General features: G+C 39.0%; 1 protein-coding gene across 1 annotated transcript; it reads right to left on the minus strand.

The window, feature by feature from the left end:
* Window positions 1-666: 666 nt before the first annotated feature.
* CDNF (cerebral dopamine neurotrophic factor) lies at window positions 667-20,026 on the minus strand. Its single transcript, XM_036307304.1, has 4 exons — window positions 19,912-20,026; window positions 8,209-8,336; window positions 5,914-6,055; window positions 667-1,960 (listed from the first exon to the last, which is right to left on the minus strand). Exons 1-4 carry the CDS (start codon window positions 20,024-20,026, stop codon window positions 1,782-1,784), a joined length of 564 nt encoding a protein of 187 aa, XP_036163197.1. The 3' UTR covers window positions 667-1,781.
* Between the last annotated feature and the right edge of the window lie 65 nt (window positions 20,027-20,091).

A 20,091-nucleotide genomic window follows, 5' to 3' on the forward strand; every position in this document is an offset into this window, starting at 1 on the left:
CTTAAATCACTATCTGAGATGGCTATTTAGCCTGCCCACATACCACCATGTTAACCTTTCAGTAAGTTTATAAAAAGTAAAAACAAACAAACAAAACCTCAATTTGAGCATTTTAAAGATATAATTCATAATTAAGTAGGGTGGCCCTGACTGGTTTGGCTCAGTGGATAGAGCGTTGGCCTGCAGACGCAAGGGTCCTAGGTTCGATTCCGGTCAAGGGCATGTACCTTGGTTGCAGACACATCCCCAGTAGGGGGTGTGCAGGAGGCAGCTGATCGATGTTTCTCTCTCATCGATGTTTCTAACTCTCTATCCCTCTCCCTTCCTCTCTGTAAAAAATCAATAAAATATATTAAAAATAATAATAATAATAATTAAGTAGGGTGCTTTACACATAATAATAAAGCTTTCAGAATCTAAAAACAATAACCCTTTTGGCCACTTATTACACCAAAGCCTTCTTATTCTTATTTTTAAGTTACTAACGACTAGTTCTCTGATAAGTTTGATTATATCCCAACTGCTCAACTGAAATTTTGTTTACCTGTGCAGCATTTAAAAGTGAAAATAATATTTCCAGTATATAATTTCAGTCAGGAAAATTTCTCCTCCACTCCCCAAAAGGACTCCCAGTCAGTAATTGAAATTCTTTAAACACACAAGAAGTTTTGAATCATTTAATTTTAATTAATTTTCAAATAGTTTTTCTACAGCAGTCTTTTAGATATAATTTATATACAACAAAATACCCAGATCTTCATTTTACTACCAGATGAGTTTAACAATGATATTCACCCATGTAACCACCATCAAAACATAGGGGGTCCCATCATCCCAGAAAGTTCCCTTGAGTTGCTCTGCAGTCATTCCCCATCTCCACCTGCCACACAGAGGCAGCCACTTCTACAGCAGATCTCCTTCTTATGTGACCAGAAAATGGAGACAAAAATGATTTTTGCAGTTTAAAGCTGATAAAATAGCACTGAGAACCATAAAGCTCCATGTTGCCTGCATGTGCCCTTAATATGTTTTAATCCTCTTTCAAAAGCTTATCTACTGTGTGATAGAAAGGCATGCAAAAGACCTTGAGTTCTGTTCACTTGTGTTGATACAATTTACTAAAACATTGGCTACACTTCAGTAGATTCTTGATCTATTTCCTTTAAGTAGGTTTAAACAGGTTTTAAATGGGTTTTAAACAGGCTTCTTCTTATGGGAGACACTGATTTCAAGTAGTGCCTCCTGCCCTCTAATTTCTGATATCAAAGAGAACTAGAAAGTAGAATGATTTGCAGTTGAAAATACAATTTACTTTTTTTAAAAAACTTTTTATTATGCCAGGTTATTATTTTGAGTTGAAGTGTAGAGTTAATAAGCTAAACATTGTTCCTTCTGTCCTAATCCAACCCATTCAATTAAATATTTGTTCACAGAGAGGCCTGTGAGCATTATCCTCCTTCTTAGAATCAATTTACTACATCAATTTTTCAATAGTTCGCTTTTCCCAATTTTAGGAGGTAGCCAATAATCATTTACATAGTCCTTACCAGAAAATTATGAGAAAGGCACTTTTAGGTTTTGGTACACTGAAAATGTAAGATACCACCAATATTAACTGTTTTACTTACAAACCCAAGCAACCAGTCCTTAAGTGTCATATCAAAACAAAATGTATGTGACCATGCACAGTGCAATTCCCAGTTACTCTTAACCAACTCATCCATATCCTAGAGACTCATTTTGTCTCTAATTACAACCAGTGGTGCCCCAGCATTTGAGGGTCACAGCTCTGTCCTGGGGTGCATCGCTGCATACTTGGGTGCCAGCTCCTTGATCAGATTTACGTAGTCAGCTTTCTCCGCGCAGGCCCTGCATTCTTCTCCCCAGCTGTACAGGATCTGTTTCAGCTCTGCCACTCGCATCTTCCACAGGTCCACTGATGCTAAGTCTAATTTCTTTTCTAAATGACAAAAAGGAAAAACACAAATTTTAAAAAAACAACTCTGAAACGTTTAGAAAAGCAAAGGGTGTTACTTAACCTGGGTGCTGGCAACCTTATGATCCAAAGTGGAGAACAGTTCCAATTTCTATGGAAATCAAGAACCTAAGGAAAGTGTATACAGTGGGGCCTTGACTTATGAGTGTCCCGACTAACGAGTTTTTTGAGATACCAGCTGTCTCTCAGCCGATTTTTTGCATTGAGTTGACAGAGTAATTTGAGTTAACGAGCTCCTTAACGAGCTTGGTCTCGGAACAAATTAAACTTGTAAGTCAGGGCCCCACTGTATAAAGAGAGCTATTGGGATAAGTTGTTCTATCAGACTTTCTCTCCATGGAATTATGCTTGCTTCAAAACGGAGGCTTCAAAAGTGTAGCTTTGCAATACCTGCTACTGCCCCATGCCTTCTCAAGATCAACAATCCTAAAATAACAGCAGCACATTCTAATTGCCACTCCTAAGGTAAAAGAAGGGAACCAATAAAAAGGGATGCCTTTGGGACAAACTGTGTGTGTCCAGCTGAAATCCATAGGTCATAAATAACTAGAAAGTTATGGCTCACTTTCTATGTAAAGCAGGGGTCCTCAAACTACGGCCCATGGGCCATATGCAAATACAAATATTGTATTTGTTCCCATTTTGTTTTTTTTCTTCAATATAAGATATGTGCATGTGCATAGGAATTTGTTCATAGTTTTTTTTTTTAACTATAGTCTGGCCCTCCAACTGTCTGAGGGACAGTGAACTGGCCCCCTGTTTAAAAAGTTTGAGGACCCCTGATGTAAAGACTAGTGGCCTGGTGCACGGAATTCATGCAGAGGGGCGGGGGTTGGGAGGTTCCCTCAGCCCAGCCTGCACCCTCTCCAATTGGGGACCCCTAGGAGGATGTCTGACCACAATCTGGGATCACTGGCTTGCCTGCCTGCCTGCCTGCCTGATCGTCCCCAACTGCCTCTGCCTGCCTGATCACCCCTAACTGCCCTCTCCTGCCAGCCTGATCTTGCCCCCAACTGCCCTCCCCTGCTATCCTGATCACCCCTAACTGCCTCTGCCTCAGCCCCCACCACCATGGCTTTGTCTGGAAGGAAGTTGGATGTCTGCAAGATGGCCAGTTGACCCGGTTTAATTAGCATATTACCCTTTTATTCGTATAGATAGATTATATAGGCTAGGATTGCTTAAATGGAGGAGAAAAGCCTTTTTCAGCAGGAGGAGATGCTCTTCACAGACAAAAACACATAATCCCTATATCTGGACTGATAGAGAGCCATATGCACTATACTGCCAAAGCGGTCATTAAAATATTGAACCACTTTCTTACACCTTACACCAAACAGCTGTTGCCCTTAAAACCCCTCCTGAGCCCCCACCTTAGTTTCTGCCTTTGCAGTTCACACAGATTAGACTCTGATTGATTGGTTTCTATGCCAGTCAGCGTCAAAAGCTCTGCCTCCTAGGCAGCCATTGGCTCCTGGCACTTCACCCAGATTTGATTCTGATTGGTCAGTTTCTATGCCAGTCAGCATCTCCGGGCCTATCTCTGGGCCTGATAAAAGAGGCAAGGGCTGATCAACAGCTGCCACAGAGGCTGTGGATCAGACCCTGCCTCTCTCTCTGCAGGCCTCTCTATGGGCCTGATCCACAGCCCCCTTGGCAGTCAGTGCTGCGTCTCTGCACCACACCGGCTGCAAACACTGACTTCTAGTGTTCGGTTGAGCCTTGGTTGTTGCGATGTTATGGACCCTGGCTCTTTATATATATATATAGATATGTCTTCAGTAAAACAGACATACATTTACAAAGCACTATCAAGTCTTTAAATACAAATATAAAGAAATCCAAACACATGAATATATTTAGGAGCATTTTTATTGATCCTTATTTGATTTTGCTTAACCTCGCCTGATCCCCCACCCCTACTGGAATTACTAATTTATCACAGCATTCACTTACAGTCCTTTGGGGGATACCCACTTCTCTAATGGTGGTGCTTCAGTGCCAGCCAATCTGGCTTCTAACATTCTTGCCAATAACATTTGTCACCAATATCTAACTCCTTTAGCAAGACTACCATTTCCCTATTTACAGATTGTCTGCAGAGAATGTTAAGACTCAACTACTTCTCTATTGTCAAGCCCCAAAACAGAAAAATAAATTAAGCTTATCTATAATATACTTATGATTATAATTTCCCTATCAGAAAGGAGTAATTTTCCTTAAATTTATACAATGTTTTAAGTCAATTATATCTCAATAAACCTGGAAAAAAATAATAAAAGTTGGATTTTAAAGCCTTGTTTATTTGGAGGGTCAGATACAGATGAAAGGGTCCACCACCCTTAAATTTTTATAGTGATCCCCATCCTTTTAAGATACAGAACAAGCAAAAATATTTTTTCAGGTCAAAAACTAAATGACACCTTCCTAATTGAAAACATATTCAACTCTACACTTACCTTGATCATAATTTCATGGATGACTTGAAGAATGCCTTTATAAGTAGAAGCATTTATAGCCCAAATTATTAATATCCCACAGCTCAAAGGCCCCTGTTCAATCTCAGTTTTCTTGCCAACAATAAGTAGGGAACAAAAAATAAGGACTAGTGGTCTATTCAAGATAAATGGTTGATGGAGAAATATACTTTCTTTCAAGTGTCAGTAGTTTCCTTGAGCTTTTCTAAAGAACTTCGAATCTGGTATTAATTTTAAAAATGGGAAACCACTATGACACCCCAAAACTACAAGAAAAAGGTTGATACTCATTTCTTAATAATATATGATTAATTTTTCTATTATTCAAGGAACCCAGTAACATCTCTGGCACATAATAGAAGATATTCAAAATAAAGTTGTTGAATTAAAGAATCAGCATAGGTTTGTCCCTTTCAAGACTACTGTTTATATGGACTCAGTGATTCCTGCCTCTACTTCATTACTTGAAAGCCAATGAAAAAGGATGCCTGTCCCATAATCACTATCCTGGAATTTAGGGCCTGCCCTTGGCAAATTGAGAGACCTGGGGATTTTTGGTACCTTCCAACCTTAAACCTATTTAAAGCCAGCTATGTAGTTATGGTCCATAGGCATATTACACAGCTATGTTAGAAAATAATTCAGATCTGGGTGCTAATTAGGTAGTTTACAATACTACACTGGTATGTAACATAAAACAATGACTTGAACAAAAGAAACGGGTCTCTACTGGTGGAATTTCAGGTATTAAGGCTAGGCTAAGGGAGGAATCCCCCCAGCATTTATCATACCTACTCAATCTACCCAAAAAGGCTGGCCCAGATAGAAAGTTTCAGTATAGGAATAGATTTATCTATGTGAACTGTAGAAGGCCAATGATAATGATTTAAATAAGACATCTTTCTTTCCTCACTGTTTATTTTATGCACCCTCAATAAGGACATTTCATCGGCAAAACCTGATTTGAAGTGAATAACCTATTTCCCAAAATGTAAAGCTGGCAGAATAATAGGCAAATCTAAGGAAAACGATACACACACATTTAAAACTTCAAAGTCTTTACATCACCTTTGAATATTTAAATAGATGCAACTTTCCTTAATAGGTTGCCAAGAGCTAAATTACCATGAGTAGTTATTCCCTCAATATTTTGAATTTTTCCTTGACATACACAGTTGACACTGCCTTGATGATATAAGAGCTTAAACTTTCCTATTTGGAATGACACTGATTTACCTACACTGATTATACCAGTATTTATTTCTCTTACTCCCCCCAAAAGATCAAGAGACATTAAGTATCATTCAGCAGCCTAACAACATAATGACAAATGAAGAATTTCTTTCCTTCTAACACTGACTTTTTAGAAAAAATAGCCTGTTTTGAGAATTGGCAATACTTCACACGTCCTAGGGAAAAAAAGACTTGACTCTATTATACCATATTTCAGCTCACAGATCTGACTGTCCATCTTCTTGAGCTTCTCACAAATCTTCATTGCAGGCATGTGCACACTCATTGGACGAGTGACTTCACTTAGGATCTTTGTGGCTGCATCTTTTGTTGCTCCTAGATAATAGCACTGATGGAGAATGAAGAGAATTTAGTGGCCCAAAGCAAGTGATACGGTTTTGAAAAGTAAGAAAGAGGTTAACCTAGTTTTCATGGCCCCACTATTAAATTTCAAGCCCTGCTAAGACACCAGAAAACAAATGACCGCATTGCCATGATCATCCTAATTAGAAGTGCCCGACAGTTCACATGATGCTCCAAGGCTTGCTGAGTGTTTTCCTTGTGCTAGGCGCTGCTCTCAGGGCTTTATAGGTATTGACTTATTTAATTATCACAACAATCCTGTGAAGTAAGTACTATTATTATCCCCATTTTATACCCAAGCCAACTGAAGGCCACTCAGCTAGCAAGTTGAATAGATTAATTTTTTAAGATCTAGCATTTTGGCTCTACAGTCAGTGCACTTTTTCATGTTATACTGCCTTTCAAGCTACCCAACTTAAGCATTTCACATTTAAAAATATAAAACTTAATGGTACAAATAAATGCTGAGAGTTTTAAATGTGTCAGAGGTGAGCTGTCAGCAATGCAACTTTAACTGGAAATTTAAAATGACAATTTTAGGCAAAAGGAATTGCCCTAAGATTGTTTTTAGTGATGTAAACCAGTTTATTTAAAAAGTCATTTGTGTATACCCAGGAAACACTATGAAAACACCAGTACAAGAAAATTTCATTGGTTATATATAAATAATAATATAAAATATTTGGAAAGGTTGAACTCATTGTCTCGGTAAGAAGTAGAAAGTCTGTCCATTCTTAACTCATGACAGTGAATTCTCAATTAGACACTCAATTGTATAATTTTATTAAGAAAACTAGAGGCCAGTGCTTACTTTGGCAGCACATATACTAAGAAAACTAGAGGCCCGGTGCACAAAAATTTGTGCACTTGGGGAGAAGGGGGAGTCCCTCAGCCCTGCCTGTGCCCTCTTGCAGTGTGGGACCCCTCAGGAAATAACGACCTGCTGGCTTAGGCCTGCTCCCGGGTGGCAGAGGGCAGGCCCAATCCCTAGGTGCAGCCCCTGGTCGGGCTCAGAGCAGGGTCGATGGGGAGGTTGTGGCGCCACCCCGTCACGCACAGAGCAGGGCCCATCAGGGGGGTGGGGCTCCATACCCTGTCATGCACAGAGCAGGGCCAATCAGGGGGTTGGGGCACCGCACCCTGTCATGCACAGAGCAGGGCCGATCAGGGGGTTGAGGCCCCGCACCCTGTCACACACAGAGCCACAGGGCGATCAGGGGGTTTGGGCGCTGACCCCTGTCACGCTGATCCCGGTGCTGGGAGGCATATTACCCTTTTACTATATAGGATAGAGGCCTGGTGCATGGGTGGGGCTGGCTGGTTTGCCCTGAAGGGTGTCCTGGATCAGGGTGGGGGTCCCCACTGGGGTGCCTGGCCAGCCTGGATGAGGGGATGATGGCTGTTTGCAGCTGGTCACACACCCTTCAGGGTGGGGGTCCCCACTGGGGTGCCTGGCCAGTCTGGGTGAGGGGCTGAGGGCTGTTTTCAGGCTGACTGAAGCTCCCAACTGCAACTTTTTTTCTTTCTTTTTTTTTATTCTGAGCCAGCTTTAGCTCTGGCTCCAGCTCTGAGGCCTCTGCTGCTAAAAGAAGGTATCTGGTTTGTTTGTGTTCTATAGTCGAAACAATGTATAACTCCAGCTCTGAGATCCCGGGCTCGCTGAAAGCAGGTTTCTGGGGTTTTGTTTAGCTTCTATATTTGTTACAATGTTTCTTAAACTGCAAGCTCAGAGGCCAGCAAGGCAGGCAGGGAATGTTGGAGTCCTCTGTCACTGAAGCAAGCAAGCCTCATGTTAGTTTCAAGCTGCCTGGCTGCCGGCCGCCATCTTGGCTGGCAGTTAATTTGCATATCTCGCTGATTAGCGAATGGGAAGGGTAGCGGTCGTACGCCAATTACCATGTTTCTCTTTTATTAGATAGGATATGGGCTTGGTTGTCTGTGGTTTATTCCAAAAGCAAAATAAAATCAGATGTATTCTAGATGAAAATTCATGACTGCATTTCACTGAATGATCAATTTCTGCTTGCTCTCTACAGTGAACATGCCTGAGGCCAGCATCTAAGCAGGAGGACATCAAGTCCAAGATAAGAAGTGAAAGTATCAGCTTTCCCTCAAGTACAAGGTGAAAATTTACCATACCAGGCGGTTTTCTTTTCCTTTGACGCCCAAGCAAAAGCTGACCAATTCTTTTTCTATGGTGTCCAGAGAAAAGTTAATTCCTCTGGCTATCAAGGAATTGTAGAATCGGTTCAAGAATTCTTCACATACTAGAAAGAACAAAGAAATTATGTATTTATATACAAAATAAACACTACCATAGATATGTCCTACTCACCAAATAAAAATGTAAGTACGATTTAATGCATTGTGACAATGAATTAACATTTTAGGAAGAATGATTTGGGCCTGTAGCCATTAGCTTAGGATTGGGCTTTGAGTAATATAAGTTTATAGAATCAATCAATCCATCTTCAGAACCAAGTTCTACCTGCAATTAGAATATTCCTACAAATTTTGGCTGACCCTAAAAGAAAATACAGCTTTTTATAGGATATAATGCTTTGGACATCTTAGTTTTAGGTATGGGGGTTACATTCAATATTACTTTGTATTAGTTTCAGGTGTACAGCATAGTGGTTAGATAATCATATACTTTAGCAGTGGTCCCCCCTGGAATCATACATAGTTATTACAATATTATTAACTAGATTTCCTATGCTATGTTTTATATCCCCATGACTATTTTTAACCACCAACTTGCACTTCTTAATCCCTTCACCTTTTCACCCAGGGCCTCAACCCTCTCCCAGCTGGAAGCCACTAGTCTGTTCTCTGTATCTATGAATCTGTTGCTATTTTGTTTGTTCATTTATTTTCTCTTTAAATTCAACATGTAAGTGAAATCACATGGTATTTGTCTTTTTCTAACTTATTTCATTTAGCATAATACCCTCTAAATCCATCCATGCTATCGCAAATAGGAAGATATCATCCATTTTTATGGCCAAGTATTATTCCATTTTATATATGTACTACCACTTTTTTATTCACTCATCTATTGAAGGGCACTTGGGTTGGTTCCATATCTTGGCTATTATAAATAATGCTGCAATAAACATAAGGGGGCATATATTCTTTCAAATTAGTGTTTTTTATTTCTTTGGATATATATACCTAGAAGTGGAATCACTGGATCCATTTTTAATCTTTCGAGGAAACTCCATACTGTTTTCCATAGTGGCTGTACAAATCTGCATTCTCACCAACAGCATAAGGGTTACCTTTTCTCCATATCCTCACCAACACTTATTGTTTGTTGATTGATTGATGATAGCCATTCTGACAGGTGTAAGGTGATATCTCATTGTGGGATATTTAGCATTTCTCTGCTTAGTAATGTTGAGCATCTTTGCATATGTCTATTAGCCATCTCTATGTTCTCTTTGGAGAAGTGTCTCTACAGGTCCTCTGCCCATTTTTTGATTGGGCTATTTGCTTTTCTGGTGTTGAGCTGTATGAGTTCTTTCTGAATATTGAATATTAACCCCTTTGCAGATGTATAATTGGTAAATTTGTTCTCCTTTCAGTAGGTTGTCTTTTCCTTTTGTTGATGATTTCTTTGACTGTGCAAAACTTTTTAGTTTGATGTAGTCCCATTTGCTTATTTTTTCATTTGTTGCCCTTGCCTGAGGATATATAAAAAAAAATATTGCTAAGAGAGGTGTCAGAGATTTTACTGCCTATGTTTTCTTCTAGGAGTTTTATGCTTTTGAGTTTTTACATTTAAGTCTTTAACCCATTTTTACTTTACTCTTGTATATGGTGTAAGAAGGTGATCTAGTTTCATTTATTTGCACATATCTGTCCAATTTTCCCAATACCACTATTGAAGAAACAGTTTTTATCCCATTGTATGTTCTTGACTCCTTTGTCAAATAGTAGTTGATCGAACAGGCATGGATTTATTTCTGGACTCTCTTTTCTGTTCCATTGATCTGTATGTCTGTTTTTTGCCAATACCATGCTGCTTTGACTACTGTGACCTTGTAGTATAGTTTGATATCAGGTAGTGTGATTCCTCCAACTTTGTTCTTCTTTCTCGAGACTTCTGTAGTTATTTGGGGTCTTTGTGGCTCCATATACATTTTTGGACTATTTGTTCTAGTTCTGTAAAATATGTCATTGGTATTTTGATAGGAATTGCGTTGAACCTATAGATTGCTTTAGGTAGCATGGACATTTAACGATGTTAATTCTTCCTGTCCATGAGCACTGTGTCTGCTTCCATTTATTTGTATCCCCTTCAATTCCTTTCCTCAAAGTCTTATAATTCTTCAAGTATAGGTTTTTTACTTTCTTGGATAAATTTATTTCTAGGTATTTATTTCTTTTGATGAAATTGTAAATGGGATTTTCTTAGTCTCCCTTTCTGATAATTCATTATTGGCGAATAAAAATGCAACTGATTTCTAAATATTTATTTTTGTATCTGCTACTTTACTGAATTCTTTTATCAGTTTTAGTAGTTTTTTGGTGGAATCTTTAGGGCTCTCTAAATACAGTATTATGTCATCTGTAAATAATAACAGTTTTACTTCTTTCTTTCCAATTTGGATGCCTTTTATTTCTTCTTCTTGTGTGATTGCTCTGGCAAGGACTTCCAGTTCTATGTTGAAGAAGAATGGTGAAAGTGATCATCCCTGCCTTGTTCCTGATCACAGGAGAAATGCTTTTAGTTTTTACCCATTGAATATGATGTTAGCTGTGGGTTTGTCATTTATGTTTGTCATAATGTCATTTATGTTAATATATGTTCCCTCTATTCCCACTTTGCTGAAAGTTGTTTGTTTTTATCATAAATGGGTACTAGATTTTTGTCAAAAGCTTCTTCTGTATCTGTTGATATCGTTATAAGATTTTTACCCTTCATTTTATTTATGTTATGTATCACATTAATTGATTTGCTGATGTTGTAACAACCCTGCATCCACAAAATAATCCCCAGTTGATCATGGTGTATGACCTATAATGTATTGCTAGGTTTTTTTGCTAATATTTTGTTGAGGATTTTTACTTCTATGTTCATCAGGAATATTGACCTACAATTTTCTTGCTTTGTAGTGTCTTTATCTGGTTTTAGAATTAAGATAATGTTGGCTTCATAAAATGAATTTGGGAGTTTTCTCTCTACTTGAATTGTTTAGAATAGTTTGAGAAGGGCAGGTGTTACTTCATCTTTGAGTATTTGGTAAAATTCACCTGTGAAGCCATTTGGTCCAGCCCTTCTGTTTGTTGGGAGTTTCTGATTACTGCTACAATTTTATTAGTTGCAATCAGTCTGTTCAGACCTTTGTTTTCTTCTTGATTTAGTTTTGAAATGTTATATGTTTTTAGGAATTTGTCTATTTCTTCCAGATTGTCCAATTTGTTAGTATATATTCACAATACTTTGTTATAATCCTTTGTATTTCTGTGGTGTCAGTTGTTACTTCCCTGCTTTCATTTCTGATTTTATTTATTTGGGTCCTCTCTCTTTTTTTCTTGATGAGTCTGGTTAAGGTTTGTCACTCTTATCTTTTCAAAAAACCAGTTCTTGGTTTCATTGATATTTTCAATTGTGTGGGATTTTTTAGACCCTGTTTTATTTATTTCTGCTCTACCATTATTCTTCCCTTCCTTCTACTCACTTTGGGCTTTGTTTGTTGTTCTTTTCTTAGTTCCCTTAAATGCAAGGTTAGATTGTATGAAATTTTTCTTGTTTCTTGAGGTAGGCCTGTAATGCTATGAATTTTCCTCTTGGGACTGCCTTCACTGTGTTCTGTAGATTTTAAGTTGTTGATTCTTATTTTCATTTGTTTCAAGGTATCTTTTGATTTTTCCCTTGATCTCATTGTTAGTAACTTATTATTCAGCCTCAATGTCTTTATGTGTTTTTCGGATTTTTTTCTTGTGACTGATTTCTAGTCTCATACCATTATGGCCAGAGAAAATGCTAGATATAATTTCAATCTTGTTACATTTATTTAGACTTGTTTTGTGTCCTAACATGTGTTCTAGCTTAGAAATATTCCATGTGTACTTGAAAAAAATGTATATTCTTCTGCTTTGGGGTGAAATGCTCTGAAGATATCAATTAAATCCATCTGATCTAGTGTGTCATTTAAGGTGGATGTTTCCTTCTTGATTTTCTATCTAGAAGATCTATCCACTGATGTCAATAGAAGTCTCCTACTATAGTACTCTAAGGGACATCTTAGTTTAAAGCACAGAAAAAACCTGAATGTGTATCTTGGATAAAGCCCCTTGGTAATCTGCATAAGTCTGTATGTTCCATTATTATGAGCCTGAGGTGAAACCCCAATTTGAACAATTATATTTGACTAGAGGCCCAGTGCACAAAATTCATGCACAGGTAGGGTCCCTAGGCCTGGCCAGTGATCAGGGCTGATCAGAGCCTTCCTTCCCCTGGCTGCCAGCTGCTGGCTGTGGGCTGCTGGCCAGGGCCTTCCTTCATCCCACACCACCCCCTTGTGGTCAGTGCATGTCATAGCGAGCTGTTGAACTCCCAGTTGGTCAAACTCTGGAGGGGACAATTTGCATATTAGCCTTTTATTATATAGGACTAGAGACCTGATGCACAAAATTTGTGCAAGGGGCTTGGCCCTCACAGCCCGGCTGCCTTGGCCCTCTGCCTTGGCCTCGCAGCCTCAGCTTCGTCCAGAAGGTTATCCTGCTGTTTGGTCTAATTAGCATATAATTCCTTTATTATATAGGATTATAGTATCAAGAGCCAGTGAATAGATGGCGCTCAAAAGAGGCACAGGCAACAACACCCATAGCCAACATGTGTTGGGCATTTACGGTGCTGGCACTGTTCTAAGCACTTTACATATACTAATTCATTTAAGTCCCAGAACAAAGCTATGATGTAGATACGTTACTATCCTCATTTTACAGATGAAAAAAAAAAAAACTGAGCCAAAGAGAGGCCAATTAACTTGCCCAATTAGTGGTAGAGAAGGAATTAGACCCCAGGTGGTGTGACTCGGCCCACAATTATCCATTGGGTTACCCTATAATAGGAGGAGGATGCTTTCCCATGTCACTTTCTAAAATGGGGCATGCAAGTCATGAAGGAAACAGAGGCAAGAAGCCTATGCTGGAAATCAATAGCTCTAATATTAGAAAGAGACTTCCATGGAAATATAGTAAGGAAAATTAGAGAGGATATAGACCCTTGGTTCTCTCCATCCTTCCTCTTAACTCATAGTATTAATTAAAATTGGGTAATATGCTCTGTCCCCCAGGCCCCAATAATCATGTATTCTCTGTCTATAAATGGGGCAAGATCTATAAATCACTCTAATGCACAAACTAGACACTTAAAAGTCATTTAAACTATGTTCATTTGATACATTAATTTACTCAATGAATAAATATTTACTGAGCACTTTCTATGTGTGAAGCACTGTAGGATAATTACTAAATGATGCACTTCAGAAAGGAGGAGACAAAAACTCAGAACTCCATTTACACATATTTTGGATCTTCTCAATCTGTTCTCATAACTCTTAATCTTTCTTTCTTATTTTCCATTCTTTTGTTGCTGTGTGCTGCATTATGTAGAATTCTTATGACAGGCAACAACACCCATAGCCAACTTCGAGTTCTTTGGTACTCAGACTGTGGTTCTTGGTTTAATACCATTAGCATCACCTGGGAGTTAGTTAGAAATGAAGACTCTCTGGCCTCATCGTAGATCAACTTTAATGTGCATATTAATAACCTAGAGACTTGTTAAAGTTTGGATTTTAATGTATAGGTCTGGAATAGGACCCAAGATTCTGCATTTCCAACCAGTTACTAAGAGATGCCAGCACTGCTGATATGAAGAACACGCTTTGAGGAATCAAGTTCTATTTAACCTATTCCATTATTAGCTGTCTATATTTTACTATTAAATCCACTCACTAAGTTTTTTAAAATTTTTATTTCTAAAGTTCTCTTTCTTTTTTCAAATATGCTAGGTCAATACCTATAGTTTCCTATTTCCTGCAGATATTTTCAAGTTGAGAATATATATATATATATATATATATATATATATATATATATATATATATATAGATTGTTTTATCATCTGTGTCTGATCTCTAAATGTTCATGACCGTGTTTCTTTTTGTTGTTGTTGTTCTATGATTCTTGCTCCTGGAGCCTTGTTTCTTTGTGTGCTTGGTTATTTTGTACTGCATGATACCCATAGTCCTTGGAACATATTTGTAGAGATGATGTGAGACCTAAGATAAAGATGCCGTATTTCCATAAAGGATTTGTGTTTGTATTTATCAGGCCTAACTGGGACTTCATTAAACTAAGTAAATACTTTGAAGTTTTTTCGAGAATTGATGTGAATTTTGACTGCAAATTCAAGTGAGGGACATCTTGTGGTTAAAATCTCTCAGAGATGTTTTCTTTTTCCTTTTCTTCTACCCTGCTCAACATCAAGGAAAATTTCCTTGTGGTCTTTTATGAGTAAGGATGGGTTAGGCTTACTACTTATTCATCCTTACTTTGAGGAAGAAATCCTTTGGAGAACCCAGGTTAATGTGAAAGAGTTCTAGTAGATAGATTTGCCACTTAAAACAAGTCTTCTATATCCCTCACACCAAAGGTCACCTTTACACTGACTGGCCAATGTCCTCAAGGCAAAATGACTGTAAGCTCAATTTCTCTCTCAGAATTGCTGCTTTCCTTTCCACTTTGTTCTATTCAGTCTGTCTTGCCAGCTCTTTGGTTCTTTTATGATATTTTTATTTTTTTCACCAGCATTTGTAGTGCCACCTAGCCAGAGGATTGCTATAAACTGACCCACATTCTAAATTCTAACCAGCATGATTTTTTTCATACTCACCCGAGGATATGCTTATTGATTTTAGAGAGAGGAAGAGAGAGAAAAAATCCAAGAGAGAAACATCAATAGTTGTCTTCTATACACAACCTGACTGGGAATTGAACCTGCAAACTTTTGGTGCTCAGGCTCTGATGTCAGCCTCCCTGGGTCCAAATTCTGGCTTTACTACCTACTACCTGTGGGACCTTGGACCTTTAAAGCATTGCTAATTCATCTGTCAATCTAATCGCCATTTTTTTGAAGGTCATCAGTCTTTTTTCTCTAACTGTGGTTAACATTTTCTTTTCTTTTTTTTCCAATTCCTTTATTATATGATTAGAGGCCTGGTGCATGAAATTCATGCACGGGGGCGGAGGGGGCGGGGGGAAGAGGCCCTCACCCAGCCTGAACCCTCTCCAATCTGGTACACCTCAGGAGATGTCCGACTGCAGGTTTAGGTCTGATCCCGCAGGCCTGATCACCCCTAACTGCCTCTGCCTGATGGCCTGATCACCCCTAACTGCTCCCTGCCGCCAGCCTGATTGCTCCCTAACTGCCCCCCCCCCCGTCTAATCACCCAATAGCCCCCCTGCTGACCTGATCACCCCCTAACTACCCTCCCCCCACCAGCCTGATCGCTCTTAACTACCCTCCCCCGCTGGCCTGATTGCCCCTAACCGCCTCTGCCTCAGACCCTGCCACTGTGGCTTTGTTCAGAAGGATGTCCGGAAAATATCTGGTCTAATTAGCATATTACCCTTTTATTAGTATAGATACTAGCCATATAATTTTATTTCTTTGGTTTGGAGCATATTGGACTTTCCAATCTGTGGATTGATGACGTTCATGAATTTGGAAAATTGAGCTATCCTCTTCTTCTGGAAGTCCAGTTAACCTATGTTGGAATTCTTTTGTATCCTCATTGTACTTTCATCTTCCTTTCATAAATTTTCTTAAATCTCAAAGATTCCTTCTTAATTACTTCAGTCTTCTAACTCATTAATTCTTTTCTCAGCTGCTTAATCTACTGTTAACCCCATTAATTTCTATTTGTAGAAGTTTGTTTTTTTCTTCCAAATATAGTTGGACTTTTAATTGCCTCCTGCCTTTATTTATATCTTCAATCCCTTCCTTTGTTTCTTTAAATGATATACCTTTTATATTCTACTAGAGGCCTGAAGCACGAAATTCATGCAAGGGGCTCAGCCCTCACAGCCCTGGCTTCGTCCAGAAGGTCATTCAGTTGTCCAGTATCATTAGCACATTACGCTTTTATTATAGATCCCTAGTAATTCCAATACCCGAAGCCTTTTCTGGTGTGCTTCTTCTGTCTCTTGTCTCAACCGGCTATCACTTATGGTGCTTTTCTTCTCCATGGGTTTGTCATTTTTCTGAATATAAGCTTTATTTCTTGGAACTTCTGCTGTGGGAATTCTTTGAGGACTAGGTGGAAGGTGGATTCCTATAGGTAAGACTGGCATTTGTTGATGTTTGCTTGGAATCCCTTTATATTAAATGATCAATTTGCAATGTTTTGAACCATCCATATTATATGAATTTGGGCTTCAGCCTATATGTGGATTAGCTTGTGATTATTAATTATCTGGAGATATTTTTGTTTCCCCTGTTAATCCTTAAACAATTCAAGTAATACAATTCCTTTTTAGTTTGAAGATGGTAGTAGAGTTGTTCTTACACACACACACACACACACACACACACACACACACACACACCCTTACCTTTTATAATGAAGGTCTAGTTCTTTGGAGTTCCTAATTAATTAGGGAGGGAAGGGGAAGAACCTAGTATTACACTTCTAACTTGGGAGAGTCCTCACTTTGTCTTTTATTCTCTTCAATGTACCCAAAGCCATGAAAACCTAAGTTCAGATTGCTGTGCAGCAAATGCTCTCAAGGCAAAAGTCAACTTCAAGACTCCTTTAACTGGATCCCACTGAGGATTAATGAAAACATATATGCATACCTTTGTTCAGAACAATTACTGAACACTAGGAGAACTATACTAGATACTGTGGGGAAAATATAGAAGCACAGACCTGGGGGAAAGTGGGAGACCACTAAAAGATATTAAATAAGGGAGTAACATGGTAACACTGCTGTAGACTAGAGTAGAGGAAGAAAGGTGGCAAGAAGGATGCTGCTGTGGCAAAAGGAAGATAAAAATGGTGAATATCTTTAACAAGGCAATGGAGCTGGGGAAGGAGAAAGGAGACAACCAGAAGGTAGAATAAATAGACATAGTGACTGATGGACATAGGGGATCAGGGAGGAAGAAAAGTCTAGTCTAGTTTACCAGGTAGATACTGTCACCATAAGCATAACAGGTTTTGGAGACTAAGTAGGGAGGAGATGATGACTTTGGTTTGTGACTCTGTTGAGTTTGAGATATAAGATATCTAAGTGGGGATATCCAGTAGTCAATTGGATGCAAGTTCTGGGACTCTCAAAAGAAGTAGGATTAGATATAAATATTTGGGATTAATCACACTATAGTTAGGTGGATTCTGATTGTATAGGAGACTGAAGACAGAACTCTGGAAAATTCTAATACTGAAGACCTGGCTAGAGAATCAGAAAGATACCATGAACAAGTGGGCACAGAGACAGGAAGCAAAGGCAAGAAAAAAGCATACAGTATCAACGCCATCAAGAGAAGGAAGTTTCTGGAAGAGAAAGAAGTCAGTGGTGTCTCATGCCACAGAGAAGTTAAGATAAGAATGAAAGTCTGCCTGACTGGTTTGGCTCAGTGGATAGAGCATCGGCCTGTGGACGAAAGGGTCCCAGGTTTGATTCCGGTCAAGGGCATGTGCCTTGGTTGCGGGCACATCCCCAGTGGGGGGTGTGCAGGAGGCAGCTGATCGATGTTTCTCTCTCATCGATGTTTCTAACTCTCTATCCCTCTCCCTTCCTCTCTGTAAAAAAATCAATAAAATATGTTAAAAAAAAAAAAAAAGAATGAAAGTTTACTCCTTGGGCTTATCTCACCATAAATTGCCTAACAAATTAATAACTTAAGTTTCTGGCATGTATTTATTGCTATAACCAGATAACCATACTATTTTATTTGTTGTGGGCTTTTTTTTTTAATTAAAATAGTCCCATAAGCAAATCTATAATTATTTCAAAATAAAAGTTTTTTTAAAAGTCTCATAATACAATGCTTTTATTTTCTTATTTCTTTTCTTTTTTTTTTTTTTTTTTTTTTTTTACCATGGCTGTATCATAATATGGTGTGTTTAATAAGATCTGAAAATTTTTACATTTTTCCAGTAAGCCTCAAATGACCTAACTAGTTCAGGGGTCAGAAACTTAAATAATCTCAGGGTTCACGCAAGTAAAATGAATGGGTGAAAGAAATCCGAGTAGGAAAGACAGAAACAAAACCTGGAGAACACATGTCCTTTTTAAAAAGAGCAGCCACAGCCAATTCCTACTACTTGGACATAATGGGCTAGTCTTAACAGGTCACCTGAATTTTAAGAAAAGGCAGAAATCTGAATTTTTAAATATGAAGTCTTCCAATTGAAAAAGTAACAAATTGATTTAAATGTTTTTTAAAACGTTTTGCGAACTTAACATTTCAATAGGTCCAGGTGGCTCATGGACTGATCAGTATTTTACCTTTGCCTTATAGTATGCATATAGCATTTTAATCTTATACCTTGAGGGAGATTTAAATGGTTAGTAATACTCATATGCAGTAAGAGAGCCAAATCTACAATCTATTTCTTAATTTTAAAACTAGTACTTCCTTTGCTGTAATTCTGTAACTTCTTTATCTAACAAAGGAAATACACACCCAGGTTAGACATGCAAGTTAATAATCACAATATGCTATAGTAAATTCAGGAAAGATGGCATAAGCTTCACATTTAATTAATCCAGATGCTCTGGCTCTTCTGAAATGTTTTTAGGTAGAAGCTCCAGAAAATAAATTACTGGTGACTAATCAATTGTTTATGCCTCACAAATTCTGCATTAAATGTGTAGGACAAAATTATAACTTAGCTAAGTATCTACATAAAGTTTTTAAAAAGTACACCGTGTAGACATTTTTAATTTCTGGAGATAAGTTTAATTATTGCAGGGCTAACAGAAAATTTGGCTTCAATTCTGAGGCCTTATTTAGTTGTAATATAGACTATGTGTACCCATTCATTCAACATATACTGTGTATTTACAATTTCCTGTTACGTAATTATAGATTGCAAGCTAAGAGAAGGGTGAGGATATACATTTAAATTATTTCAATGAATGGATCGTGGAGGTATTGCAGGAGAAATAAACTAGTGTAGCTTTTATCTTGGCCCTCTGAAGGAGGTATTATCACAATGATTTCTGCCAGAACCAGGTTAAGTCCACCACAGAGCCAGAGGGCACGTGTTCTGACTTTAAGTCCGCAGCTGAGATTCTATGAACGGAAAAGGAATCGTTCTTCTGTATTTCTCCTCTAAGTTAATATACTCCTTTGTAAAGCAACTTTTCCCTGTAGTCATAACAAAACAAACGTTATGTCCTCATAGCCCTTAGTTAAGCCACCTCAACTCAATTACAACCTGTCGTTGTTTTATTTTCCACTGGGGAGTTGCAAACTAATTTGAACTTAAAAGACATCGCCTGCGCAAGGAGAAGCAAATGTCGCCGGTTAGGAGCAGCTGAATCAGTTCGGCACCTTGGTCGTCTGAATCCAGCCGCACAAAATCGAACCCAGATCCAAGCCCACCAGCCTAGACCACGCAGTCTGTCATACGGTGCCGGGCCCGGCTCTCACTTTTGCCTGGGCACGGGCGCAGGGGCTCGAAAACGAGACGGGGCCCGCGTTTTCGGAGTGAAAGATTATTTACAGCCACGGCCCAAAGAAGCCAAAGCCAACAACGGGCCGGTGCAGCGCGGTGCCACCGCCATGCAAGCAGGTCTCACACCGCTCACCTTCACAGTCGGCCCCCGGGCGCCCCCCGGCCTCCTGGCCCAGCGCCGGCGCCGGGTTAGAGACCCAGAGCCCGGCGCAAAAGGCCAGCCAGACGGCTGGGCTCGCGCACCACATGCCGAGCCTGCAGCTCCAGACGCCCAGGCCAGCAGCACGGACCGCGGGCCGCGACGCAGGCGTGA

Source organism: Myotis myotis, unplaced genomic scaffold (assembly GCF_014108235.1).
Source record: "Myotis myotis isolate mMyoMyo1 unplaced genomic scaffold, mMyoMyo1.p scaffold_m19_p_46, whole genome shotgun sequence".
In the NCBI taxonomy this organism is placed as follows: Eukaryota; Metazoa; Chordata; class Mammalia; order Chiroptera; family Vespertilionidae; genus Myotis; species Myotis myotis.

Coding starts and splice junctions, on each gene's coding strand:
- CDNF (XM_036307304.1), bottom strand. CDS start 20,026: ATGTGGTGCGCGAGCCCAGCCGTCTGGCTGGCCTTTTGCGCCGGGCTC. Junction 6,056..8,208: donor AAGGAAAAGAAAACCGCCTG/GTATGGTAAATT, acceptor ATTCTCCATCAG/TGCTATTATCTAGGAGCAAC. Junction 1,961..5,913: donor GATCTGTGAGCTGAAATATG/GTATAATAGAGT, acceptor TTTGTCATTTAG/AAAAGAAATTAGACTTAGCA.